The sequence below is a fragment of the Corvus moneduloides genome, chromosome 2 (genome assembly GCF_009650955.1).
Source record: "Corvus moneduloides isolate bCorMon1 chromosome 2, bCorMon1.pri, whole genome shotgun sequence".
Taxonomy (NCBI): Eukaryota; Metazoa; Chordata; class Aves; order Passeriformes; family Corvidae; genus Corvus; species Corvus moneduloides.
The window spans coordinates 30,743,412-30,770,617 of NC_045477.1; the positions used below are offsets into that span (position 1 = coordinate 30,743,412).

A 27,206-nucleotide genomic window follows, 5' to 3' on the forward strand; every position below is an offset into this window, starting at 1 on the left:
TGTGTTCAGATCTGGAAATCTTTGTGGTTTTGGTTGAGGCAGTTTATCAATTTGTAAACAGTTTTCAACTTCTATGAGTGCTTATCTACTTGATGATGAGATTTGAATTTACAAGTCAGGATGTTATGGTTAAGAGAAGTCACTATGCCCGGAGTGCTGCTGAGATTTCCTCTGTTTGGTGGGGTGAGTAAGAGAGGTGAAGTGAGAGCCAGGGGTTTGGTATTGGGCCGAGAAGGCTCAGAAGAGGATAGACTCTTCCAATGGCATGTGAGGATTTTCTGAGTGTTAGCTGGTGCACTAGTTATTGAGCCCTTTTGTGAGAAGTGTGCAAAGTTACGGGTCTCAGGGTTCACATGTGTCCTTTGAAGAGAGATCCATGGCTTGCCTGTGGTTTGAGCACCTTCTTATGACAGTTTCCAAACTTCCTTGGGCATCATTTTGAAGTTTGCCCAATCTGAATTCCAGCTAAAGAAATTAAAGCCTACAGTCTAAAGGCTGGGAAAAAAAATTAGTAAGATTTGCAGCTCTTTGAATGATCTTGGTGTAGGGGCCAAGCATTGAGAGAGGCATAGAACAGTTTACACTATGTTTCCTTCAAACTTTCTGACCCAGTCAGTTCCTGCTCCTTCTGCTGTGTTTGTCCAGGTGTGTTCTCAACTCCTTGCTTGGTTTTGGTGCAATGGACAAATCTGCTGTCAAGGCAGCAGAAAGAGGGTGCAGCAGTCTACTTTGCCATTGTGGAGAGATTCTTTAAAGGGATTCCATTATGTTATGGATGCTAGTCAGGTTGCAGAATCACTAGGGCCTGACAGATTTTTTAATGAACCTTACATGGACTATGAGATATTGCTAATGTAAAGGTTTACTTCAGAACACAAGGATAACAAATCTCACTGTGTTTGAAAATGCTACACAGCAGCTACAGAGTGGGTGTAGGTGTGTGTAAGAGGCAAGCTGGAAGTGTCAGTGATTAGGAGCATGAAGTTTGTGATTGGAAAGGAAAGAAGGCAACAACAGACGAGGCCCAAGGCCTGTATGAAGTTCATGATGAGTGTCTAGAGGAGAATGAAGAGTGATTCAGTTGCTTTGATGAATTACTCTGCACTTCAGGCTCTCTAACAGATGTGATTCTTCAAAGAAAGTGAGGACTTCCTCCTCTCTGTTCCTGTCAAAGTGCTCTGCAGACATCGGTACTTCTCCGGTACTGTTCTCATGAAGTTCTTTGAGACTACTGCCTTTTTATTTTCTTCAAAGATATTAAAACACAGGAGTGATTTCCACGGTCCTTGTCCTCATTCTGAATCACAGACAATGTCATCCATTCATCGTATGTGTGACCTTTACTAAGACTTCTCTGCTTCCTTTTCAGTTTTTGGTTCAGGTTTTAACTGTGGAGAAGAGGTATCTGTATGGTTTTGCCTTGCCAGCATGCACTATGTCCTTTGCTCCAGCTGAAGTGTGTTTTCAGGAGGAGCAAATCCCTTACTCCCCACGGGTCTCTTGGTTCAACACTGTCACAAAGGCCTTCTTGGAGTCTATTTAGACAAAGAAAATGAAGAGCTAGAAATGCTGCACAACCTTGCTTTGCTTTCTCTGTTGCAGAGATTTTGTCTGGGTTTGTGACACCTGTGCAGCTGTCAGTCACTTCCTTCGATGCAGATCCTTCAAATGTATGTTCATGTGACCAAAAGCCAGGTTTGCCAAAGCTAAACAAGGAATAGGGAGCACACCTGGGCAAACACGGTAGGAGGGCATGGTGGGACAGGGTCAGGGAGATCTCCCCGGTGCTGGCCCAGTAGGTGCAGCTCCTGCCAGAAATCTGCCAGCATCTGGACCTCTCTGGCTGTGATTTCTGATAGATCTGGCTCACGCTTTTTGCAGGGAAATCTGGTTTTATACAAAAAAATTGTAAGTTGGCCTGGCAGAGTCTTTTCAGTGGTGCTGAGCAATAAGACACGAGGCAATGGGCAGAAACTGATGCACAGGAAGTTCCACCTGAATATGAGGAATAACTTCTTCGCTGTGCAGGTGACCGAGCACTGGAACAGGCTGCCCAGAGAAGTTGTGGATTCTCCCTCACTGGAGGTATTTGAGAACTGTCTGGAGACAATCCTGTGCCATGTGCTCTGGGATGAATCAGCTTCAGCAGGGAGGTTGGACCAGATGATCCACTGTGGTCCCTTCCAGTCTGACCCATTCTGTGGTTCTGTGAGCGTCATTCTCAGTAACCTGACCTCTTTCTTTGAGAAGGACGCAAAGAGACAAGAACGGGGAGAATGTGTTCATCGAAATAAAAAGTGTCTAGTTTCCCTTGCCTGGGAGCCTAACAGTGATTTAGACCAACTCAGAACTGATTTCTATCAGCCTCCAGACAGTTATCTCAATTAGCTGAGCAGTGAGATGTTCGCTTGAGACAAAGGCAGTCCTAGCTAGCACTAACATCCTGTACATAATGTGCAGCCCCCATGATGCATGTCAGTCTTCCCAACTCCATCTGGGAACAGACTATGGAGAGCTCTGGGAACAGGGATCCTGAATTACCTGAACATTTCTGTGCATCCTGCTGTTTTTGCCAGATTAAGAGATCCCAGCTGCCTGCTTGAGTAACACCATGTTGGGACCCAGGTATGGAAAGCTTAGGCTGCATTGGCACTATTAAACAGCACTGGGAAATATTTCCAGGCACAGAACTGTAGCTGTCTGTATTATTAGGACAGTCCCTCGTACCTTTCAGCCCAGGCTAACTAATGCTGTCTCATGCAAGACTCAGACGTAGTGCGTGGACTGCTCACAGCAGGCAGTTTATGTGGTGACTGTGCTTTTCTGAAGGCCAAACTGGTTAAACAGGACAATTGTCTACCCACTGTACAGGCTGCCATCAGTGCTTAGAAAATGTCCCACATATTTAATTTGCAAGTTTTAACCCAACCCTCAGGTTCAAAAGCAGAACCAAAAGGCCGTATCCCCGTATGCCAGACCTTTTACACCCAGATGTGAATAATGAAGAACTGGAAGCAATTCCTGAGGCCTCCTCCTTGAAGATGGTGCTGTGGCTAATGGGTGTTGTGGGGCACTGGTGGAGACCTCTGTGGGCCAGTATTTGTTTCCATTTTTCTCACTGTATGCAGGGAAGCACAAGGCAAAGTCATCAGCTCATTAGTGGTTGGTGGCTGTGTTGCTACAGCACTTCCTTACACACTCGGAAGGATTCGCTCCATTCTCAAGCCAAGCAGCCTAAGGAGATCCACATCCCCCTAATCTGATCCAGAGCTCCTGAGCTCTGTCCCGAATGAGGACACTGCTCTGTGCAGGGGGCAGCTCTTGCTGCAGGCTGCACAGCAGCAATCCATCTCCAGCTGAAACAAAGGGATGCAAGTGACAAGTGATCAGGACCTGGCCTGGGTCACTGATCAGCAAAGTTCTCACTGTTTTTTTTGCCATGAGAAGTCCATTTGGTCAGGTGTCTCCATGGCAGCCTTGCAGGAGGGGATGTCCTGAACTGGTGGATGGCAGCCAAAGTGGCTGCTATTGGCTAAGGGGCACTTGGCATAGTATATTTATCCTTACAGCTGCCTGTGTGGAATCTCAGGAGAGAGGGAGAGGTGGGGACAGGCTGGTTCCTCCCCACATCCCACCTCTTCATTTAGGCTGTTCTAGAAAGAAATTACTCCCCCATAAACAGCCTCAGATGTTTCAGAGGAAGAGAGCCATTTGAGACTGGGCAGCAAGAATCCCCAGGATGAGGATAGCCATCCTCCTGAGCCTTCTGTTCCATGCTGCAGCTGCTTCTCACCAACTGTGAGTGATGCTGAACTCCTGTTTCAGTCTCTTTCATGAAGGCATCAGACTAGCTAGATGGACCACATCCCATGCCATCAGCTCTCATGCTTCCTGCTCTATCAGGTCACCCCAAGGAGTAGCTGAGTCATATACTTTGCCTCCCGTGCCTTAGTTTGACTCCTGCAGGTCAATACAAGTCAGCTTTTTGGGGGACTGCCAGGTCAGAGAAGAGACTTTTTAGGCCCAGAGGTGTTTGCTCAGCACTTGCTATGCCAAATTAGATCACTGGTGTCTAGACTGCCAGGTTATGAAACCACTTCTGAAGGCTGCACGGGATGTTTTTGGAGAGTTCAGGAGATTACTGGAGTAAGGGGTTTGAAAAAGATTATAGGGCTATATTTAACCTAATCAAGTAGAAACTGCTTCTCAGGTTTCAGCGAAGCAACCACTTTTCTGGGCTCACTGTTGCTTTTGAATGTTGGTGGAAGCCATGGCACATTGCTGAGGGCTTCTGCAGTAGTGGGCCACAGCAGGGAAGCTTTCTTGCACCTCTTGAGACCTCAAACTGACACCACCTTTGCTGTCATCCCGTGCCACAGACATTACTTGGTGGTGATCCCTGCAGCTCTCCGGTACCCATCCACCCAGGTTGCCTGCCTCCATATCACCTGCCATGACGTAAAGATTCAAGTGAATCTGGCCTTGCAGCGCTCTGCAGGATGGGAGCTCTTAATGCAAGAAACCATCCAGAAGAAGAAGACTTTCCTGTGCACTAAGTTCTGGGTGAGCCACCCCAGGCTAATGCCATCGCTGATTTTCCCTTCAGGAAAACGCTTGTGTTCCTCCCTAGCCAGGGCTGACATGGATAGTGTCTACTTTGTCTTGGTGTGAGCCTTTCAGGAAGGGGAATGGGTGGTGCCTAGGGATGCATAGCCCAGCACAGTATCTGTTGGTTAGCACTGAATTTCCTTTCTGAATCTAATTTTTAAATGGAATTTACATTCGTTAAAATCTACCAGAGTTCTGGATACCACCTGTGTCCTTCTCCTCCATTATAGACCAGATGAAACAGATTTAGCTCTTCCTGAAGGACTTTTGCAGGTTCACAGCTAAAGCTTGGGGAAATGGTGTCTTGCAGGACATACTGCAGTTTCTGTAGTACCTGAAGTCAGGCAGCAACTCAGCTCTTGGGAGCTACTGAAGACTACTTGGATGGAAATGGATGTGCTTGTTGTTCATAAACAGCATCTTAGAGGTTATTTATTGCTGGTGAGAACTTAGCAAAGATCTGGGATAAGGCAGACATGTCTAAGCAGTATCCCATCTGTTATACTGTATATTCTGTGCTGAGGCTGCTGGGGTCTCTGGCTTCCAGAGTCTTTCTGGTTGCGTTTTCTACTTTGGATTTCTTGCTTCTAAGTGCTGGGTCGTTGTGAAGGCCTAGCATTTGAGGCTGTCTCCTGCTCAGTCTCTCTCTTTTGATTCTCTCTACCATCTCCCACCTTCCTGTCATCTGCCCATTTTCCTGAACAAGTCTGAAGACTCAATAGTGTCAGGCGCTTGCTTGTCACCAGTGGGAAAAAGGACAGATTCCATGACATGCAGGGCCTCCTGCTGTTCATGTAGGACTGTGTGAGATCTGGGTATGATCTGGTTTCAGAGATTGTTGGGAGCATTCTGGCACAGCAGGAAGGAACTAGTTAACTCTTCCACTTTACTCTCAGAAGATTACCTGGGGCCTGTGTGCTCTCTCTGTCTGTACAGGTTGCCCCTCCAGCTGATGGCACAGAGGAGATTGCCACTGTCAAGCTGACCATCACAGGAGATGGGGTCAATGTCGAGGAGCAGAAAAAGGTCCTGATCTGCAAGGCCAGGAATGGCACCATCATCCAAACAGACAAGCCCATCTATGAACCAGGGCAGACAGGTGAGATGCAAATGGGAGCCACTGTGGGTCCCAGGCTTTCTGCACTGTATGGAAAGACTGTGATACCCTGAAATGCATGAACAGTCCTAGTGGAAGGCTTTGAGACCATGTCTCTTGCTGAGTGGTGTTTTCAGTGTGTGTAATGTCTGGCTTGTGATGGCTGTGGAGTTGCAGGAGGCAGTAGGCAATGATAACCATGTCCACGGTACCTTACATGTGGGATTGTTCGTGTCAGATGTTACCACAAGAGTGTCTAGGATGGAGACAGGAGCTGGGGAAACAGACGAGAAGGGGTCTGTAGGGAAAAACTGAGATCTGATAATATATTCCCTGATTTCCTTGCCTTCAGTGAGATTTCGCATTGTGACTCTGGATGAGGAATTCCTCGCACTCAATGATTCGGTAAGCGAGTCCTGGGGGGCTGTGCAAGAGGCTGCCTTGGACCATGCGCGGATCCTACCTCCTTTCTACCCTGCTCATCTGCCAAAGCTCCAAGTTTTTCACATTCATCCCTGGTAGGCTTTATGAGTATGCAGAGGGGAGCAGTAACTCCAGTAAAAGCTGGCAGCTCAGGACGGTGGCAGAAGTGTGCATGTCTCTTGCTCATCCTGGTAGAACGGTCACGCAGCTGCAAGTGGGAGACATATTGATTCCTGATGTGATGGTGTCATGGGGGGAGTGAATAGTTTGTAAATTGGGTTTTCCTTCTTGTGGGGAAGGGTGCTTTTAACCTGCCCCCAACAAGCTGGAATGCTGCTTAGACATTAGGACTAACCTGTTCATTGCAAAAATATGGGAACATGTCCAGAGAAGGCATTTTCATCATTGGAGATGTTCAGAATCCTGCTGGAGAAGGCTATGAGCAATCTGGTCAGGAAGACATATTTCAGCAGAATGTTGGATTCAGAGGTTCTTTCCAAATTAAGGGATCCTATACCTCTGTAACCCCTTTAAGACTGCAGCTGAACCAGAGCTAGGTGTGTTTGGGTGGTGACTTCTGAGTTTTTCTGTCAGGAAGTCATTAGCAAGTGCTGTGTGACCTCCAGACTGGTTTTTCCTTTCCCTTTCTTCAGACCTTACTGTAATGAACTCATCAGGTATTTCTCCTTTTTGGTGGCATTTGTTTTACTTTGTATTGTTGTCAGTGCTCTTAAGTTTCCAAGTCACCAGTTGCGCACCCTTCAGAGAGGGCTCTGAGTCTGAAGAACCTTGTGTGTGGTGCTGGCATGTGTTTCTCTCTTCTAATGTTTTTTTTCTTTTTCCTCCCCAGATTTCCCTTTTTCTCCAGGTGAGTGATGCTGAAATCTCATGTTAGAGTAATGGTGATGGCAGTCACTTCACTGAGCTGTTCATATTCAATTTCCAGTAGATTTTACAGACCTCTGAGAGGAATAGTAGCCCTTCTTTTTTTGTTGTTAGATGTTAGATTCTTAAACTAACATACTGCTTTCAGCTTCTTTTTTATGCACTTACTTAAGGTTATGCTCCCAGGTATTTCAGTAGAAATCTGTTGTTCTAGACTTGCAAGAGTATAAATAGATAACTTAGACACTTATGAAAGAAAGTTAGAACTGTGAAGAACCTTTCCTTAAGATCAGAATTTAAATAAGTGCAGAAGAAGGCTCAGATGCCGGGAGCAGAATCCGAGCACTATCATGTCTTCAAAATTTCCTGATCAGTCTATAGCAAACCTCACTCCTTTGCTGTAGAACCTGGTAGCCTACAACACTGAAATCCTGAAGCTCAGTTTCCATGGGATGTGGATCAGTGAGATTCTGGAGCAACCCTTTCTTTCTTGTGGGTGCAGGACCCTAAGAACAACCAGATAGAGCGGTGGCAGAATGTGGTGCCTCAGGATGGCATTGCAGACCTGTCTTTCCAGCTGAGTGACGAGCCCCTGCTGGGAATGTACGTCATCAACGTGACCAGTGCCAGAGCCTACGGCAGCTTCTCCGTTAAGGAGCATGGTATGAGCACGTGGGGGTTTGTCTGAGCTGCAGAGAGGACCTTGCACTCCTGGTCCAGGAAGCAGGGTGTTTATTCCTTGCTAGCCATCCTAGGAGCAAATGGGAAAAGTAGTAGCATCTGTCATAGAAAAGAGTCTGAGCTGAGCTCTGGAGAGGAGACCATTTTGAGACCTGGGCTCAGTGTGTGGGAAGAGTGTTGTTCATGGCCCCAGACCTTTGACACAGCTGATTCCTATGGATCTCGGAGTCAGATAAAACAAGGCAATTTAGGATGGACTTTTCCAGAGAATATGAAGTCTGGTGCCCTCTCACCTCAATTTTATTACCTAATCAACTGTGTTGGGAGGCCAGTCTTCTGAAAACAGCTGTCAAAAGTGCAGGGACATGGGCATGTTTGGTTTTAGTTTGGGAAGGAGCAAATCATCCACGGCCTACACACAAATCTGTTAAAGATACATGGAAAATTTTCCCTTTCCCCTTCTCACCACCTTCCTTCTCTATTTCCTGCGCCTTATTCCACCATAGTCTGCCTTCATGTTAATTCTCTGTGAAGGCTGTCCCTGGCCTGTGTTTCCTACAGTTCTCTGTTTTTCTCTTCCAGTGCTGCCAAAATTTGAAGTGATCTTTGAGGCACCAAATCAGATTTATGCACTAGATACAACCTTCCCGCTCCGGGTATGTGGCAGGTGAGGACTCTGACTGGAGGGACGGCCATGTGCTAATTTCTGGCCTGAAGTGCACAAGCTGGCTGGGTAACCATGAGAAGCTAAGGGCAAGTTTGCTACACTTCAGTACAGGAAGGCAGAATCTTCCATGGCAGCTGTCTGCACCCTGGGGCAACACAAAACATTCCTGTAACTATCATTCTGATACTCTACTCTTTTCTAAAAACACTCCACAAACCTCTACACACAAAACCTGGGGGAACAGCCTACCCTTTGACAAGCACCCATTTGTGGGACAGGACATGGCAGATAATTGGTGTTCATCTCCCTGAAGAACAAGCTCATGGGAAATGAAGGGAAGCTTTTCCTGATTATGCTCAAATGGAAACTAGAGGGAGGCAAAAAGGAATTGCCTCAGGTGTAGTCCAAGGACAACACTAGAGGCAGCCCCATGTAAAGGTGATTTCTTAATAAAAGGTACTTTCTTAATCACCCATGTTTCTGCTAATAAGATGATGAATGCCTCCAGCACATCCTGGGTGTATTGCAGGTGATGCTGATGTATAGTGCAGTCAGAACCTACAACACTCTAGTTACCTCAAGTAATTTAGTTTGGTGCTAATGATATCAGATCTCCCATCATCTCCCATCACTGCAGAGCCCTGGCTTGACCCTGCTTACTGGGTCAGGACTCCTGGGCCTGCTGTATGGCTGCCACTCTTGTGCTATACTGTGACTATCTGGCAGTGAGTGGTCTCTGGGGCTGTGCAAAACAATCCATGAGTTCTCCTACTGTGTGTGACTGTCTCTGCCTATCTCTGCTCCCCCAAACAGATACACCCGTGGGAAAAGCATCCAGGGGATGGTTCACGTGAGCCTTTGTCAGAAGATAGCCCCGTTCCTGCCCAGTGCTTCCAAACCCGATCTCTGTCACAAATTCAGCAACCAGGTGAGGTGCTTAGGAAGAGCTGAACCGTATTCAGAGATATTTGTGCTCAGCCTCAGGGTAAGACAAGGCTGCTGGGTGCTTTAGCTGAAGTAATAGCGATGTTAACCCATTGATTTGGCTGCTTGGCCACTGCTACTGGTGCTGCCTCTCAGCAGCTGTGTCTGAGGATTGTGACTGGGCCTCTCATCCTGTGCCTGCTCCACATCCTGAGCTGCGATGCCAAAAGGCAAAGCTCCCTGAGAGCAGGGGTTTTGCACCACTGTTCCTGTGCTACTTCTGTAACTTCTAACCCAGGTGCCTCACCTTGTTTCTTCCCTATGTACTTTCAGACAGATGAGGCAGGCTGCTTCTTCACAAACGTGAGCCTGTCCTCCTTCAGCCAAGACTTTCGGTACTATCGGGACAGCATAGTTGCAGAGGCCTCGCTGGTGGAGGATGCCACAGGTAACTCTGGAATTTCTGGTGCCTGGAAAGAGGCATGTGAAGATGTGCTAATCTTACCAAAAGCACTGGAGACTTTCAGGCTAGCAAGGGATCTGAGCCCATTGGGGCCTGCTATCTAACTTCACAGATAGAGACAGAGCCAGAAGTTCCTGATGGCATGACACACTCACTCAGAGTGCCTGCGGTGTCAGATGATGAAGCTCTCTAAAAGCCAGAAGTTAAGTGGGAGGAAAACCAGATACCCAGAGTCTTGGGCAGGTCACCATTGTGATGTGAAATGTGTGTGCAGCTGAACATGTCCATCAGTATTACCAGGGGGTCACTCTGCAGGGAAATTGCTGAGGACTGCTTGGTTTTCTTGCTCCCTCTCTCATGTTTCTGTCTCGCTGCTTTCATTCAGAGATACAGGTCAATGCTTCCCACAAATTACTCATCTCCAGGATTGGTGGGATGGCCTTGTTTGATGATGTGAATTCTTACTACCACCCTGGACAGATGTACAGAGGAAAGGTAATTCCCAGTTTCAGTCCTTTGAAGGGGAGAGCGTAAGCAGTACTTTCACGGTGATTGCTACCTACTGTCTTTTCTGACCTCATCTCTAGCCAGAGGCTTGGGAGGGCACAAATGACTCCCAGACACAAAACTCTTGAATTGCAAGATGTGAGATTAACACCCAAGACTGCCATTTACCAAATAACCCATGAGGGGGAGCAGCTATAGGCATTAATATGTGGGGCACAAACCCAAATATTTGGAATTTCAGCAGCCAGGACGCCTCCTGCTGTGGAGTGGACCACATGACCCACTGTGACCCTTCCAACCTTACCCATTCTGTGGTTCTGTGATTCTGTGAATGAACATGGCAGTGCAAGTGGTAATATGGCAGGACCAGCAGCAGTGCTGATAAAATTGTTAGTGACTGAAAGAGTGATCTTGCTGTCCTTGGAAACACTGCCCCTGACTTGGGGAAGCCAGAAATTCTGTGTGCTGATTGGACTCTTCTGTACCTCTCTTGCTCCTCATGATGTTCTCAGATAAAAGTAATTGATTACCAAGGCAAGGCACTGAAGAACAAAGAAGTCCTCCTCTTAGTAAACTGTGGTGAGCACCAATTTAGGCAGAAGTACATCACTGGGGACTCTGGGACAGCTTCATTTAGCCTGGACACATCTGCCTGGAATAGAACCTTGGCCTCTCTGGAGGTAAGTGAGGAAGGGTGTGTCTTGTGGCAAGGGTACGCGTGCGTGTCAGAGCCATCTACTGTCCCACAGACATCTTCCTTGTTCCTTCCTGAGGGACAGTAACTCAAACCTAAAACACCTCAGCATGTCCTGGATCTTGTCTCCCTCTGAGAGCTCATTCTCCAGGTCCCAGTTGCTTTCCTCATGAGCCCTCCGTGTTGTTCACATCATCGTACCAAGGTGATTTGCAGCTGACTTGCTTAACTAGAGAAATTAACTGGTTTGGTTTTTTTGTCTCACCAGGCAAGTGTCCTACATCAAGATTCGGATAGAGAGCCTGGGACAGTTGATTTAAGTTACCAGAGAGCCTCTTTTTTCATACGTCCATTCTACAGCACCAGCAGGAGCTTCCTCTCTATCGCCCGTGTGCCAGAAACGATGCCCTGTGGCAAAAAGCAGTCTGTCCAGGTGGACTTCAGAATTTATGAGGAAGACCTGGAACATGGGCCCAAGCGTGTCATATTCTCCTACTTTGTGAGTTTCTGGGGAAGTGCTAGTGGGTGACAGCTGAAGGCCCAAATCGGCATCTCTTAGAGGTTCAAGCCTGATATTTAATAGATTCGGCTCAGGCCAGGATGGGGAGTTCATCCAGTCACCATGGGGCTGGATCCCAATTTCAATTCTGGGACTGCAGTAATAGCAAGGAAGGCAGAACCTTTCTTTTAGGCTCTGCACAAGTGCAGGGCAGGTATTGGCCTTACCTGTCCTCCCCCACATCACTGCATCCCTGTGCTCTCCTTACTAGCTGAGAGCAAATAAAGCCAATATCCCTTGCCCCATCCCCATTTAATCTCCCCATTTAAGTTCAGGGTTACTTTGATCATCATAGGGTTCTCAAAGGCTATGTGACTATCCCTTTCTGTGCTCTTCCCTAGGTCACAGGGAAAAGAGGGATAGTCCACGCAGGTCAGCAGACTGTTTGGGCTGGGCCGCCACAGCGTAAGTGCACTCCCCAGTGCCATGTCTAGCAAGAACTCAGTGGTCTGTGGCATCCACTCTTACTTGGATAAGTGGCATAAGCCTCCCTGCAACATAGGGGTGGCTCACCACTTGTGTGCTGCCTCAGAGCACTGTGCCTTTCCAGATTTTATGCTCCCTTTGCCCTCCTGCTCTGTACCAAGAGAAGAATATTCAGCATTTCCTAGCCCATAGACTCATCCTCTGTTGTCTTCAAAGTCTCCTTTTGTTTCTGCTCCTGCAAGCAGCATGAAACTGTAGCCTTACCTTCCATGCAGCTGTGTCTACAAATAATCTGGGTCATTAGGATGCCACAGCTTGTAATTTTGATGTCTGTTCACCCACTGTTGCCTAATTCTCCAGCTCTTGTTTTTTAAAACCTGAATTATAAGTGTTTTGGCACAAGGTCACCTCTTTGCTGGTGATGGGATGGGAGATGTTGGGTGAGAGGAGGCTTTGAAAGATATCTGACACTCTCACTCTTTGTGGAGCCAAGCTTGAGCTCCAAAGTACTGTTTTGTGTCCTCAAGGCAATAAACGGAAAATTCTTTTGCTGGTCTTGGATCCAGATCCAGAGATATATTGATTGTTTCAGTAGTCTCCAGAAATCTCTTTGGTCTTGAAAGACTTCAGTAAAGGAGGAAAGGATTTCAACAGGCACATGCAGAATGGCAAAGCTGATCAGACTCTATTTTCACTACCAAATCTACTTCCTCTTATTCCCTCTCTTCTCCATCTAGTGCTGGAGGGCTTCTTCTCCATCCCTCTTACGTTCAGCTTGACCTATGCCCCAGCTCCAAGACTTGTTGTTTATGTTATCTTCCGCAACGGAAAAATCATTGCTGATTCTGCCATCTTCAGCATCTCGGAGTGTTTCAGAAACAAGGTAGGGTTTGTGTCTGAGGCTGTGCCTGAATGTGTCTGCTGCAACACAAGGAGAGCTGTGTAGCTGTGTGCAGCTGATCCTGTGTGGGATTCTGTCACATGAGCTGCAGTTTGTGATTGGTGAGCTGTGCTGGGCTGTTTGGAGCAAGTGTGTGCTCAGCATTGTGGGGGCTGCTGCAATGTTTGGGAAAGGCAGAGAATTGCTGTCTGTCTCCATAGGCAACCGCAGCCCGGTAGGATCAGAGATAATCCAGCCCAGCACAGGTCATTTGTGTGGTTCCCAGGAGAGCTCAGGGCTGCAGTTGTGCTGCAGCAGACACTTAGAATTGTTAGTATGTGGTGTTGGGATGACATCTGGAAGTGGATGATGTAAGAAGTGGATTTTACCTGCCATCCAAAAAGGGCTGAGTGCATCTGGTCATTGTGGCATCCCTGGGAATCTGCTTTCTTGGCTGTGTCTTGCACTCCAAAGTTGAACTTCAGAGAGGGCATTACCCCTGTTCCACAGCTCCACAGCTGTTCGTCTGCCACAGACAGTCAGATTCAAGCAAGAACAGGAAGAGTTTCAGGAAACTGGGTTCAATCCCACAAAGAGCCTGGAGATAAGAACTAGGCTTATTTTTGATCTGGGGCTCTGGAAGAAGGGGCTCCATAAGTGTGAGGTGTGTGACCATGGCTGGCTGGTTTGCTGGTAAAGAAGAGAGAACAGCGCTCTGACATGAGAATGTCTCCATGTGCACACTGATGGCTCCCCCTCTGCCATCTTTCCTGTTAGAACCTCTGTGTGGTTTTAAAATACCTTCTCGGGGTCCTTGGGAGGTTCCTTGGGTCTCTGTCCAAGGCAGGTCTTTGGAAACTCTCTTCATGTAGGTCCCTTCCCTGCTCGGGAAGTGGTAGGGGGGCCACCCTCAGAAATGTCACTCAGGCATTGCCTGCATTCTTCCCATGCAGGTGGAGCTCGGCTTCTCAGCGCTGGAGACTCTTCCTGGCTCACAGGTCGGCCTCCGCCTGCAGGCAGCTCCTGGGTCCACGTGTGCTGTCTGGGCTGCGGATCCAAGCGCCTTTTGGGTGAAGCCAGGAAGAGAACTGAGCAGCCACTCGGTGAGTGAGCTTGCTCTGAATTCTTCCCTCCACTACTGAAAATGAGGCAGGAAGGAGGCCACTGCACCTGTGCAGAGCTTACCTCCAGGAAACTCAAAGCACGGCTGGCCCGGAGGGATCAGCAGCGCTCCCAGTGTGGATGGGCAGGGATTAGGGACTGAGGAAGAGGTTGAGCATCACTCAGTGGTAAAACAGCTTCTGTGCTGGCACTATCAGAGGAGGGCCTGGGAAGACTGACAGTGATCCTGGGCTTTCTGGCACATGTTCATACACAGTAGCCAGAGGCAACTCAAACAGCCCTTGGATGTGTGAGAGGAAGGGAATGCCAGGTTTAATTTGCACTGATTTTTTTTTTTTTCTTTTTCTTGCTTTCCCAGATCTATGGGCTGTTCTCATCTGTTTATAACTCCAGGTATCCTCACCAAGTGTCTGAAGATGATCGTTCATGCAGGTTCCCAAATTCTGATGAGCCTGATGTGTTTACGGCATTCCGGGTAAAAATGGTTGATTGGGTGGGTTGAGATAATTCATGAGGGAAGTGTGGCCCCTGACTTTACCAATATCCAAGGGATGCCACTGCAGACAGGATAGCGAACAGGTGCAGTTTAGGCTCTTGTAACTCACTTGTTATTTGAATAAGTGACTTGAAATGTATAAGGAAAAATCTTTGTGTGGTTGCCACACTTGGGTTGCATGACTCAGGATGCCAAGGATTATTCATTACTTTAATTGGATTTCACACAAATTGTTTAATCTTCATAGCATGAGCAATTGCACCCTGCAGGCTGAGAAGGCATAGTACCCAAATGACCATGTGTTTGAAAAGGACTATATTTGGCTGACTCAGACCAGATGAGTTACCTTAGAAGACCTTGTTTGCCCATTGCTGGGGATCTGAATTATTCCCTCTTAAAATGAAGCAAGAGAACACAGAGGACAGCCAAGCCCCCACTGTGTGAGGGGACAGGAAGGCACAAGGGCAGAGGGCAGAGAGGAGAGGACAATCTTCTGGTGATTAATTTTTTCCTACAGGAAATGGGGTTGAAAATTATGTCCAACACCAATATCAAGAAACCCAGAGTGTGTCCAACCACTGCACTGACAACTGTGCTGCGGGAAACAGGAATGTTTATTTCCAGGCCCATGTTGATGTTTGCCCAGCCCCATAAAGTGTATAACAGTAAGCATTTGCCAGCTGTTTCTTCTTACATGGGAGGCTTAGTCTTTCATGTGAAAGCAGTCCTGGGTTTGAGCCAAGAGGCAGCGCTTGCTGTAAGTGCAAATGTAGGAGAAAGAAGGTTTCCTGTCCCTAAACCTGTTGGGCTGATGTGAGGGCTGTTAGTGGGATGTCTGGATCCCAGGTTTTATCTCTGAAGTGAGGGAAAGGTTGCCTGTCCCATGGTGCCTCCACATGCAAGTAAAGCCCAAAGCACCTCTGACATTTGAAATGAGGCAAGAGATTTTAAAATTTGGGACAGCACCCTTTGTTCTGTTGCCATGCTTCCCAAGAGCTGACTCAATTTGCTGCAGCCTGAGCTGTGCTGGAGCTCCTCTGCTCTTAACCAGGACCCGAGGACACTGTGGTGACTAGGTCTTTGCTGTTTCCAACAGAGCACCTGACATCAACCTTTCAGCCCACTATGTTTCCACCTTTTTCTTCAGCTGAAGAGAAAGTACACAAGCATTTCCCCCAAACTTGGCTATGGGATTTGTATTCTGTGGGGTGAGTAAACTGAGCAGTGGGGCTTTAGTCTGGGTCATTTTGTGTGGCTAGGAGTGGCAGCAGGGGCAACTGAGTTTAGATCATAGGCATCTGTGCAAGAAACTTAAGGACATATGTCATGGGCTCACACCTGTCAGGCTGTTCATTACTGGAGCTGATGTATGCATTTAAGGCATTTGCTTCTACTAGAAGTGGTGGCCGTCCATGAGAGGTGTCTGGCATAGAAAGATAGGAAAGCTGGTGAGGTGCAGCAAAACAGCTTAGTTTACTGCCTACACTCTGGTTTTGGTAGCCCTGTGGGCTTGCATTTCCCCAAATGCGCTCACAGATGTATCATGGTATCCAGGGGAAGCTGATGTCCATAGAAGTCCTTCATAGGACTGAAAATTGTGTCCTGTGAGAAAGGCTCAGTGTGTACACAGGGTCTGCTGAGAGAGCTTTTGGAGATTTTTCATCTGAGACTTCAAGATTTTCTTGTCTGTTCTCTGAAGACTGAAATGCTCAGGCCAGATCCTCCCACATCTGCCCTCTCCCACCTCCACTGTCCTCACAAATACATCCATCTCTTCATCCCCAGCAGCAGCTATTTCCTCTGTGACTTGTTCACCAGGCTGATCTGAGCCACCAAAAGGTTTCTGTGTTGTGTATATTGCCTTCCTGTACATGCATGACAAAATAAGCCAAATAGTACCAGTATCTTTAGCTATGGCTGCTTCTTATGTCTGGTGTGGTGGCAGCTGCAGAACAGTCTGCTCCACTCAAAAGCTGTGACATGTGCACAGGACAAGTCTCTGCCCTGCCCTCATGTTGGGCTTTAAGCTGTCAGTGTCTCACAGGACAGTGAATGGCTGGATCAGCCTCATCTGTTAAGCCCTACTGCTGCTAGTCCTGTTGCTCTTCTGGTTTCTGGTTCTCCATCTCTAGGCCAAGAGGAATAAAACTGCTGATACCTGTAAGCCATTTTTAGACGTGCAAAGGGCAAGTGCTGTCTGTGATTGATGGCATCTTGCAGCCATGTGACCTATTGACCCAAGTGTTCTGTCGATATGAGCACCTGAGGCAGGGGTCCCCACCCCACAAGGACTTTCTGGCAACCCTAAAGGGCTGTAAGTTCAGTAGGGGTTAGGCTGAGGCGAGGGGATGGGGTGCTCTGCAGAGAAGGACACAGAGCAGGTCACCCGGTGTGGAACAGCATCATTCAGTTAAACGCTTCTGTCGCCATCTACTTCTCTGCAGTCCCAGTGGGAACAAGAGTGTCACTGTCACTGTGCCTGACACCATCACAGAATGGAAAGCAGGAATGTTCTGCACAGGACATAATGGCTTTGGATTTGCTCCAGCCTCCCGGCTGATTGTTTCCAAGCCCTTTCTTGTGGAGCTCCCACTGCCATCTTCTGTGGTCCAGGGTGAGACCTTCAACTTGAAGGCCACAGTCTTCAACAACCTGCAGCAATGCATGAAGGTAGGTGAGCCCTGATGGCCTCTGCAAGAAGAGTGGGACATGGCTGACACCTGTGGCCTGTGATCATAGAATTACAGGGGAAGGGGCCTTAAAGATCATCCAGTTCCAAATCCCCTTTCAGAAGTCATGGCAGTCCAGTGACATTCCCACTGACTGGAAAAGGGAAAACATAACCCCCATTTTTAAAAAGGGAAATAAGGAAGCACCTTTGGCAGGCTTGACAGCTGGGCCTGTGCAAACCCCATGAAGTTCAGCAAGGCCAAGTGCAAGGTCCTGCACCTGGGTTGGGGCAATCCCAAGCACAAACACAGACACACTTGTTGCTCTTGATAATCCTGGCCAGGTTGCCAGGGCTTTGGCTTTTCCAGCCTGATCCCTGTCTGTTCAAACAATCTGTGTGTATTCCCCTCAAGCTGTGCCCCTGCTTCCACCCTCAGTAGGCTTCCTTTTTGTGTTGTTCATGTTTATTTATTGCCATCCCTGCTGCCCCTTCAGATCCAAGTGACCCTGGAGGAGTTTGCACACTTCCAGCTGGAGCCATGCAAAGACTGTGTCTACAACAGCTGCTTGTGTGCTGGGGAAGCCAAGACCTTCCAGTGGAATATCACAGCTGAGCAACTGGGTGAGAAGCACAGGAAGGTGGGGTGGTGGAACTGGGAAGGGGTGGGACCAAGGTGGGGATGTTTTGTAAGGGCTGACATAGAGTGAGGAGCTGTTAGCTCTGTTACCCAGAGAGTACTTCTTTGCACTTTTCCTGTGGTCATGGTTACTCACAAGCCTGTGCTAGGAGGCACAGGAACGTATAAGGCTGTGATCCAATTTTTTCTTGTCAGCAGGTGATGTCTGTTGTATTAATGGGAAGTGTTTCCTCAGAGGGTGTCATGCACCTAAATGTGTGTTATTTTCAGGGCTCATGAACATCAGCCTTAGCACAGAGGCTGTGGCCACCAAAGAGCTCTGTGGTGAAGAGATACCATTCGTCCCAAAACAAGGACAGAAAGACACAATCATCAAACTCATTCAAGTCCGGGTCAGTCAAGCTGTTCTGTTACTTAAGCCTCAAAGTAGGCTTTGTGCAAAGCCCAAATTTTGTGCATGTTAATTTTGGGAGTTACCCCTTGCTATTCAAAATGTGTAATTATCATCTCAGGGCCTGAGCTGGGCCAGACCGTGAGAGCTGATGGACATAAGAGGTAGAGGGGTGTCCTCCACTTCATACCGTAGAAAACTTTAAACACTCTTTTATGTCCTTGCCTCCTGAGTTCTCTGATGAATCTTACAGCACCATTTTCACAGGCATTCAGAAGTTAGGATATTCTGAAAATGCATGCTGGTTTCTGATCTGAAGTGAAAATGATTTGCATTTTTGTGTGATAATGATGATACTCCAGTTGACTGTCCACCCCAAACCAGGATTCTGAACATATCTTCTTCTAATCCACTTGTAATCCCGTTTCTCTCCTGGGTGCTCATTAAAATGCTACTTTTATGTGCTCCAACAGCCAGAAGGAGTGTTGGTAGAAAAGGCTCACAGCTCCATCCTGTGTCCTGAAAAAGGTAGATGGATTGTTTTCTTCTTTCACCCTGTTCATCCCCCTCTTCCTGCCTAACCACCTTCTGGGTATTTCCACTTGTTGAACTATTTTCTCTGTCCACATGATGAAGCTACAGAAGCATACTCCAATTGTGGTACCAGCTAGGGCTTTTCCCTAGGCAAAGATGGGGGGAGGTCTGGTCTTTTTCCATCAACATCCCTGGCGCTAATGTGACAGCTTGAGGCCTTTTTCACCTGTGGAAATAAAACCACACTACTGAACATGGTGAGGCTGGAGGACATGGCTTAGGATTGCTGCTCCTGTCTTGAATTTCATGGTGTATGATGGGGCCATCAGCTGATTTTGAGAGCATGAGGTGCATTGAGAACACAAGCCTGCAACTGAAATCTAAAACGAGATGGAGTAACTTCTGTAGAGAAGAACAGGTGGCTTTGATCCCTGAGGGTTTCCAGGAGAAAATCTTCTTTATAAAGAAGGCTGTTAGGACAGCACAGTCACCGTGAGGTGGATGGAGGAAGCTAAGGGTGGAACGGGACATGGATTTTGAAGTGATGTACAGCCTCTGTGACGGGAAAATGGGAAGTTATCACAGAAGCCTTGAACAGTTTCTGGGGATTTTGAAAGCTGTTTTAATCAGAATCTCTTTCTTTTTGTCCTCTCCACATCTTATCCAACTGGTGTCAGGGAGTCCAGCACAGGAGTCTGTGTCCCTGGTGCTGCCTGTAAATGTGGTTGAAGGTTCAGTCAGAGCCACCGTCTCGGTCACCGGTAAGGAATGAAGCTATGGTAGTACCTTTGCAAATCCCATATCTCTGAGTTTAGCCCTAGGAAAGCCCAAACCCAAACTCCCCCACACCCCTGCTGAGATTTCCAAGGCTCCACTGCCATGCTCTTCCCATGCGTGTGGCTGTGTTTCCTGATTACTGACAACCTAAAACATTCAGCAAGGGAGAGAGTGTTGTGTTAATGAGCTTCCCTGCCAGGGTGGGAATGGGTACAGTTCATATGAGAGGCACAGTGGAACTGGTAAGGTGGCTGGACAGAGGTGTCCCCACACTGCTGTGCTGGGGCCTACCTAACTTGGTGCACTGCTGGGAACTGGTCACAGGTAGGAGGAGGTGAATCCTACTGCCCAGGAGGTGGTCAGGGTGCTTATGTTTTGTCTCAGGAGACCTCATGGGGACGGCACTGCAGAACCTGGGCCACCTGGTGCAGATGCCCCACGGCTGTGGGGAGCAGAACATGGTGCTGTTTGCCCCCGTTGTCTATGTGCTGCAGTACCTGGAGAAGACGAGGCAGCTGAGCCCTGAGATCAAGGACAGGGCTACAGGATTCCTGCGCAGTGGTGAGTACCACAGACCCACCTTGCCCCTCTGCCTTCCTCTGTGTCCAACAGTCCCAGGTGCCTACTCCCCTTCCACCTGGAGCACTCAACCACCCCATTCCTTCACAGTGATTTCATTGCAAATACCACTGTGAGCACTCATGTCCTATCCCACTTCCCAGGGTACCAGATACAGCTGCAGTATCAGCACCCTGATGGCTCCTATAGTGAATTTGGTATCAAGGATGAGTATGGCAATACTTGGTAAGCTGTGGGCTCTCTCCCTGCTGTCTACCTGCTCTCTGACAGCCAGGAGGTGGGCAGCTTTCTGCTTCCAGCATTAAACCCTTGCTGTCCTATTGGATCCAAAGTGTTCCAGAAGCTTTGTGGACTAGGGCATCCCATGGGTAGGCAGCTGTCCTTGGGATGAACTGACCTTGGACCAGCACATTAGAAACAGCACAATAGGTAAAGAGAGACCCACCAGCTTCAAACTCCCACTTTTTTTCTTTTTCCTCAACTTCTGCTTAGATTCTTTCTTTCCACTCGTTCTTCCTGCTCTTTCATGATCTCTCTCTGATTCTCTCTTCCTTCTTTCATGCTTTTTTTTTCTGTTCTCAATCAGGCTGACTGCATTTGTGGTTAAATGCTTTGTCCAAGCTAAGCCATACATTTATCTGGACAACCGGATTATCCAAGCTGCTCTCACCTGGCTGGAATTCCACCAGCTGCCCAGTGGCTGCTTCAAAAATGTGGGCCAACTTTTCCACACATTCATGAAGGTAGGAGCCAGTGCACCTTGGAGGACAACACCAAGCAGTTCTTTCCAAATGTGCTGGTAATTGTTTAAATTCACTTTCCTATGTTGTTGTGCTTTCTTGTGAGGGAGCAAGCCTGGGATAGGTGAGACCTCTCCTAAAAAGCTTCAGTATTTGCCTATTTAACTTTCCCAGCTTTTTGGATGTCTATGCTTTTTTTAGGGAGGCATAGATGGAGAAGTCCCCTTGGCTGCCTACATCACTGCTGCATACTTGGAGGCAGGAGAAACACCAGAGGTAAATACTGGGATTCTTTGCCATGCTCTTGCCTTAAGATCGGAATCCTAAAGAGCTTGGTGGTAACACTGGGGGAGGCAACAGAGCACCTTGGAGGGACTTGTGGGCAAAGTAATAGAGTGGGTGAGGAAGATTTTACAACTTCTCAGGAAGAACACTCCCTTGAGGAGGACATTGCTGCCGGGGAGAAGGTGAGGTTAAACTGCTGGGGACCATTGGACTTCACGGCTCGATACTGTGTTGGCCATTTCCCAGGAATTAGCTGTCCATTCCTGCTCCCCTCACCTCCCATCCCCTTGCCGGCCCCGCACAGCTGAAGGCTGATTGTGAGGTGGGTGGAGCTGCTCCCATGTAAATCGTCAAGTAAATAGACATAATGTAACTCCTAAGAGGGTTTAGCTTCACAAAAAAAGCAGAAGTCTGGGAAAGCAGTGCTGTAGGGCAGCTGGATCTGCAAGCTTAGGTAATAACAAGAAGGAGCTCTTACAAGTGCTAAGGATTGTAGCTAGTTACTAGGCTGTGGTACTGGCAAGTAAAACACCAATTAACTTGATGGAGAAACACAGTTGTAGACACTAAGAAGTGAAGTTCTCTGGAAATCAGAAAAGTGAAAAAGCAGTGCTTTTCAGTGGAACTGAAAGCAGTGCGCTTAGGCAAGAAAAGGAAGACAGGTGGAAATTAACCTTCTTTCTGGCAATAGCTGTCCTTCAGGTCACCTTTTTTTCACCATTAGTGCAATTATTCACCGTGAAGGTGAATTAAACACAGTCACCCTGCTCAGCAGGCTGTGTGTACGCACTTGCAGTTGTGTGGTTTCGCTGTTGTGTTTGGACTGGGAAAGTAAGACGTGGCGATGCTATTCCAGCAGCAAAGGTGTTCATTTCAGTGAGAGAGCACTGAAATGCTCTCTCTTTGCTGAAGCCCAAACCCAGCTCAGGGGGGAGGTCTGTCAAGCACCTTGCACCAAGGGCTGGAGACGCTGCTGCTGGTGCTGCATGGGCGCAGAGAGTGCAGCTCTGTGCACAGAGTCCCCTGAGTGAATGAGCGGGGTGCTCTCCGTGCTGGCACGCGCCAGTGCATGCTTCTCTCGGTGTCGCAGTGTCTGCCTGCCTCGCAGGGGCTTGTGTGTGACCAGCAGCATGTGCCTCTCTCCTGCAGAGCCCGGTGGTGCGCAGGGCTCTGGGCTGCCTCGCTCCTGCCCTCCCTAAGGCTGCCAGCACTTACACCCAGGCCCTGCTGGCCTACACCTTCGCCCTGGCTAAGGACTCTCAGCGCGCCCAAGAGCTCCTTGATGTGCTTGAGCGAAAGGCGATCAGAGCAGGTACGGGGACCTCAGTGCCAGGGGAACATCAGAGGAGGGACTGGTGACCTTTCTGAGCGCTTTGTTGCCTGCAGCTTGGGAGGAGCAGAGCCTTACCCTCTAGGCCTTTCACCAAAGAGAGTTTTTAGACATCCAGTGTATGAGCTCATGGCGTGTGCTGGCAGCACTGTGGGGTGGGTGCTGATTTCCTTCAAATCTCTTACCCTTTTCCAGTACCTGAAGTGGAGGTTGGGGTTTGGGAGACCTGGGCTTTCCTGCGCGGGACTGTAAAATGTCAGAGAGGAAAGCAAGCTGCCCCATGTCTCTGACCCTCAGGGCTGGCCAGTGGACAGCTAGCTAGTATCAGGTAGTTAAGTGGACCTGGCAAACAGGACAATGCAGAATTTGGACAACTGGGAGGTAATGCATATGCAGATTATTGGCGTATTAGTTTTTGTATGTCACCTTGGTGTGGAATATGGAGTGCTGGGTATTGCAAAATACATCGGTTTTCAGCTGACCCAGTGATGTGATGACCCAGCCAAAAGGTGTTTACCCAATGGGCTCTGCAGATACAAGCCACTGTGTCTAGGTGGCTAGGCCACAGGATTTCTTTCCTGATATCCCTCAAGATTCCCTCTACTACCTTCCTTTCCCAGATGGGCAGATTCACTGGAGTCAGACCTCATCCAAGCCCAGAACCAGCACCAGCCCTTGGTCACAGCCAGTGTCTGTGGATGTGGAGCTGACAGCCTACATCCTCCTGGCCCTGCTCTCCAAGCCAAATGTCACAGAGTCTGACCTCACCACGGCCTCTGGCATCGTGGCCTGGCTCACCAGGCAGCAGAATGCCTATGGAGGCTTTGCCTCAACACAGGTAACTCATGGCCAGGGAAGGGGATGTTTCTTGAGGAAGAACCTCTGCGAGATCTGCACACAATGTATGAGAGTGTAAATGCTTTGGGGAGAGGAGCCCTTGGATATGGAGGTCCTCAGGACGCCGATTTCAGGTGTCTTTGGATGTCAGAGCTGCACGTGTAATTGCGTTTTCCTTTTCAGGACACAGTAGTGGCCTTGCAGGCATTGGCTAAGTATGCAGCACTGACATACAGCACGCAAGGGGATGCAGAAGTGAGGGTGAGGTCCCATGGAGGCTTTGGGAAGAAGTTCCAAGTCTCCTACCGGAACCGGCTGCTGGTACAGGAGGCGGCACTGACAGAGGTTCCGGGCAAGTTCTTGGTGCAGGCCCACGGCAGCTGTTGTGTCTTTACTCGGGTAGGTTCCCACACACTCTGCTGTGACCACCCTCCTCTCCTCATCTTGGAAAAACCAAAACTCTCTGTTGCACCTCTGTGGAAGGAAGTGTGCTTTGATCTCAGCCTGGTGCCAATGCAATAACCCTGTGTGTGGGAGGAAACAGAGACAGAACCTGTCCAAATATGAGGACAATGATGCTTCCACGGCTCTCAAGAGTCCTGGAAGATGAAGATGTTTTGTAGTGGCCTTACTGCTGTGTGCCTGACTTGCACAGTCACAATTGAAAGTTTGAGAAGGAGCCCATGGAAGGATTGCAATCTGAATGACCTTTATTTGGGGTACTGGGATGAGTGTGCATTTGTCCGTTCCAATCTTGAGGAGTAGAGTAGCCAGTGGAAAAAACGGTGATAGATTATATTGAACTAATTATCCCTGTCTTAGTCTGTCTTTTTGTCTCTCCCTGCAGATGGTGCTGAGGTACAACACACCCTCCCCACAAGACTCAACATCCTTTGTCTTGCAAGTGAAAACTGAGCCAGTCAATTGCACCAAGGACAATACACTCTCTGTTACTGTGCATGTTGATGTCAGGTGACTCTAAAGATCTCGTCCCACTTGGGAAGGAAAGCTGGGCATGGCTGGAGAGCCCGGGGTGCTTCTTGGCTGCAGTGGAGGCACCAGCAGTTTCAGCAGGAGGGCCAGATGGAGAGCCTTAGTTCCTGCTGGAGAGAGCAGTGCAGTAGTCAGCTCAGACTGGGGATGCTTAGTGCAGTGCAGCCATCCTCTGCCCCTGTGAGAGGGAGCAGTGACTGCCTGGGCCCCTGGCTGGGCTGCCTGGCTCAGGGCACTGCACAGAGGGGGATGGTGGTGGAGGGAAGGGGAAGCTGGGAGAGACTATTTTTTTAATCTTCTCCCCCAGGTACAATGGGAAGAAATCCACTTCCAACATGGTGATTCTGGAGGTGTCCCTACTGACTGGATTTACTCTGGCTCCGGGATCCGGGATGTCTGTAAGAAGTGTGGAATCAGGATGGGGGTGTAGTGTCAGTGGGACCATCCATGCCCCAGGAGAGGGGAAGGTTGCATAGGAAGGTGTTGCCTGTCTCTCTCTTGAGCAATCTCACCATCCCTTCCCCTCTGCCACACAACAAACTTGAACACATACTGTTGGCTCTTTCTTTGGGTCTTGAGGATGGTGATACTGCTGGCCCAATCTGCTCAGCATGTCCCTGTCAGCTAAGTAGCCTAGGCTCCTGTCCTTGGGGTTTGCAGGAGCTGAGTGGCCCTGCAGGGAAATCAGCCTGAAGGGATAAGAGTCCAAAATGCATTTGGAAGTGAGTGAAGGAGAATCTGCTCACTTAAACTTAGATAAACCTTGTCAGGATGTCTCACACTTACCTTTCAAAAGACAAAACTAAATTGCTTCCTCTGCTCTCCTGTCCTAGCTGCAGCATGGGCACTCTGTGAGAAGAACTGAGAAAACACAAGGAGGTGTTGCCATCTACTTGGACAAGGTAATGTCTGTGCTGCTAGAGAAGCTGCAGGAGTGGAGGTCACTGCCAGAGTTGTTGGGAGAATCCAGGACCAGAGCTAGCAGAGCAGGATACTCAAGATTCATCTTGAAGTCCAGTGTTTGAGTCTACAGAATTATTATTGTCATTTAGTAGGATCAAATTCAGGTGGGGAATAAAAAGAACAGCTCATAAGTGAACTGTCATTTATTTTCTTTCCCAGCTGAGCCATATCTCTGACACTTATGTCCTGCATCTGGAGCAGGAGATTGAGGTGACCAACCTGAAGCCAGGCCATGTCAGGGTCTATGACTACTACAACCCAGGTCAGTGTGGAGCCGTGGGGTGCCAGGGCTGCCTGGGTGTTTGCACTTGGCTCTGTGCAAGGATAACTTAGATCTGTCCTGTTCTGTTGCAGAGGAGCAGGCCCTGGCTGACTATAATGTCTTCTGCGTCTGAGGTAGGTGCAAATCCCTGCTTCAGCCCCCTGTACAGACCCCATACAGCAGCCTTGTGTGCTTCCTCTGCAACCCAGCCACCTCTCTCTGTCCCCCTGGAGCCCTATGTATCTCTGATTCAGCATGTTCCCTTCATCTAGGACTGTATCTGAAACTCCCTAAGCAGAATTCATGGTACTAGTTTCAGCTTACTATGTTTGGGAATGGAGAGTTTCTCTTTCTGGGGAGGGGCTGAGGTAAAATGAGGATACTGGATCAAACTAGAGAAACCCTTTCCTTTAGAGCCCTTACTGAGAGCCTGTGCTCCCTAGCTGTTAGCATACCAAAGTTACTAATTTGGGTCATATTATTTGCTCTCTGGGTTACTCTCTCTTCTGCTCTCATTTCTCCAGGAACTTGGACTGCTTCCTTCCTGTCCACTGCTTCAGCTCACAGGGATCCCACTAGTGCAAGATGCCCTTGGACAGGGGGAGTGCTGTATTATTGCTCCTGGTGTAATGAGATGTGTCACCTGGAAAGTCACATCTCAGTGCTCGGGATACTGGTGCTGGGACATGTCTCAGATTGGATTTCAGGACTAACTCCAGCTTAACCTCTGCTTCTCATCCTGACAGCCATTACCTGGGGAATTCTTTGGGGTGTCTGATTAATTCTGATTGTTTTAATCCAGGTATTTTCTTGCTTGTAAAAAGAATGAAAATAAAGTACAAATCACAAATCTGGGTACTGTGATGTGTGTTTGGACTCTGTGACAGCATTCACCTGGGAGGAGTGAGCAGAAGCAAACTCTGTATCTGAGCTGTGTCACTGGCATTCCTTTCCTCCAGCACTGGATTGTCCTCCAGCAGCATTGTGCCATCACCAGTATGGGGTGAGGACTCAGAGCCCTGCATGGAGACTGATTCCTCTGAGCATCATCTACTGCACACAGGTGTAGCTGAGCCATAAGGTCTTGGCTGACTGTGCACTTTATGTGGACGTAAATCTACCCTGCTGTGTATCTCACAGACTGGCTCTGTCCTTCTGGCATAGAATGCAGAAAGGGAGTGATTTTAGTTTCTGCACCTCCTGTGGAGCTGGATCTTGCACAGGACAGTTCAAACATGAGTTGTCAGGAAGGGGTGGTGCCCTGGGGTTGAATCACCTGCTGATGAGCGAGTGAGCAGGGTCTTTGTCACATTACAAGGAGCTGGACAGGCAATTCAACAATCAAAGGGTATGTGATAATTCAACATCTATCATTGCTTTTTAAAATCAGACCTCATGATTTAGGTGGTGGTGATCATGGATCTTTTAGCTTGACAGTGACATGCCTCTGTCTAAACAGGTAGATCTCCACAGACTTAGAGCTGGCTGTAAGCGTGCAATGGTTAAGCACAAAGGCAGGCTTTAGAGTGGAAGGTGTGGAAGACAGGTGAAGGTTGAGGGTCAGGGTTTGGTTACAGCCCTGAAAGCTCTCCATAACCTGCAACAAGGGTGGGATTTGTGGTGGTTTAAAGGGAAGGATTTGGAAAACGTGTTTAAATTCTAACTATGAAGCTCCAGGGTAACCTTGAAGACTCAACAAGTCCTGTCCATGAGACAAAGATAAGAGCATTTCAAGTTCTTTTGGCTTGGAGTGAACACACCGAGGAGATCTGCCAG

General features: G+C 48.4%; 1 protein-coding gene across 1 annotated transcript; it reads left to right on the top strand.

Annotated features, from left to right (window-relative positions):
• The first annotated feature begins 529 nt into the window (after window positions 1-529).
• LOC116439431 (alpha-2-macroglobulin-like protein 1) lies at window positions 530-26,285 on the top strand. The gene is made up of 35 exons (XM_032098943.1): window positions 530-4,563; window positions 5,545-5,707; window positions 6,057-6,109; window positions 6,978-6,995; window positions 7,515-7,674; window positions 8,276-8,360; window positions 9,174-9,288; window positions 9,618-9,732; window positions 10,133-10,242; window positions 10,767-10,934; window positions 11,217-11,447; window positions 11,849-11,912; window positions 12,671-12,816; window positions 13,767-13,916; window positions 14,294-14,410; window positions 14,949-15,096; window positions 15,528-15,639; window positions 16,876-17,101; window positions 17,597-17,723; window positions 18,010-18,131; window positions 18,604-18,658; window positions 19,342-19,425; window positions 19,826-20,002; window positions 20,164-20,245; window positions 20,607-20,763; window positions 20,962-21,036; window positions 22,195-22,357; window positions 22,996-23,213; window positions 23,396-23,611; window positions 24,060-24,184; window positions 24,513-24,603; window positions 25,039-25,107; window positions 25,328-25,430; window positions 25,523-25,564; window positions 25,955-26,285. The coding sequence occupies exons 1-34, from the start codon at window positions 4,513-4,515 to the stop codon at window positions 25,561-25,563; spliced, it is 4,137 nt and encodes a 1,378-aa protein (XP_031954834.1). The 5' UTR covers window positions 530-4,512; the 3' UTR covers window position 25,564; window positions 25,955-26,285.
• Window positions 26,286-27,206: the final 921 nt, after the last annotated feature.

What these genes read in the sequence shown, in the direction of transcription:
- LOC116439431 (XM_032098943.1), top strand. Translation starts at nt 4,513, where the DNA reads ATGCAAGAAACCATCCAGAAGAAGAAGACTTTCCTGTGCACTAAGTTC. An exon ending in GCTGGTGGAGGATGCCACAG is followed by an intron (nt 9,733 to 10,132) that starts GTAACTCTGGAA and finishes GCTTTCATTCAG; the next exon opens with AGATACAGGTCAATGCTTCC. An exon ending in AGCCACCGTCTCGGTCACCG is followed by an intron (nt 19,426 to 19,825) that starts GTAAGGAATGAA and finishes GTTTTGTCTCAG; the next exon opens with GAGACCTCATGGGGACGGCA.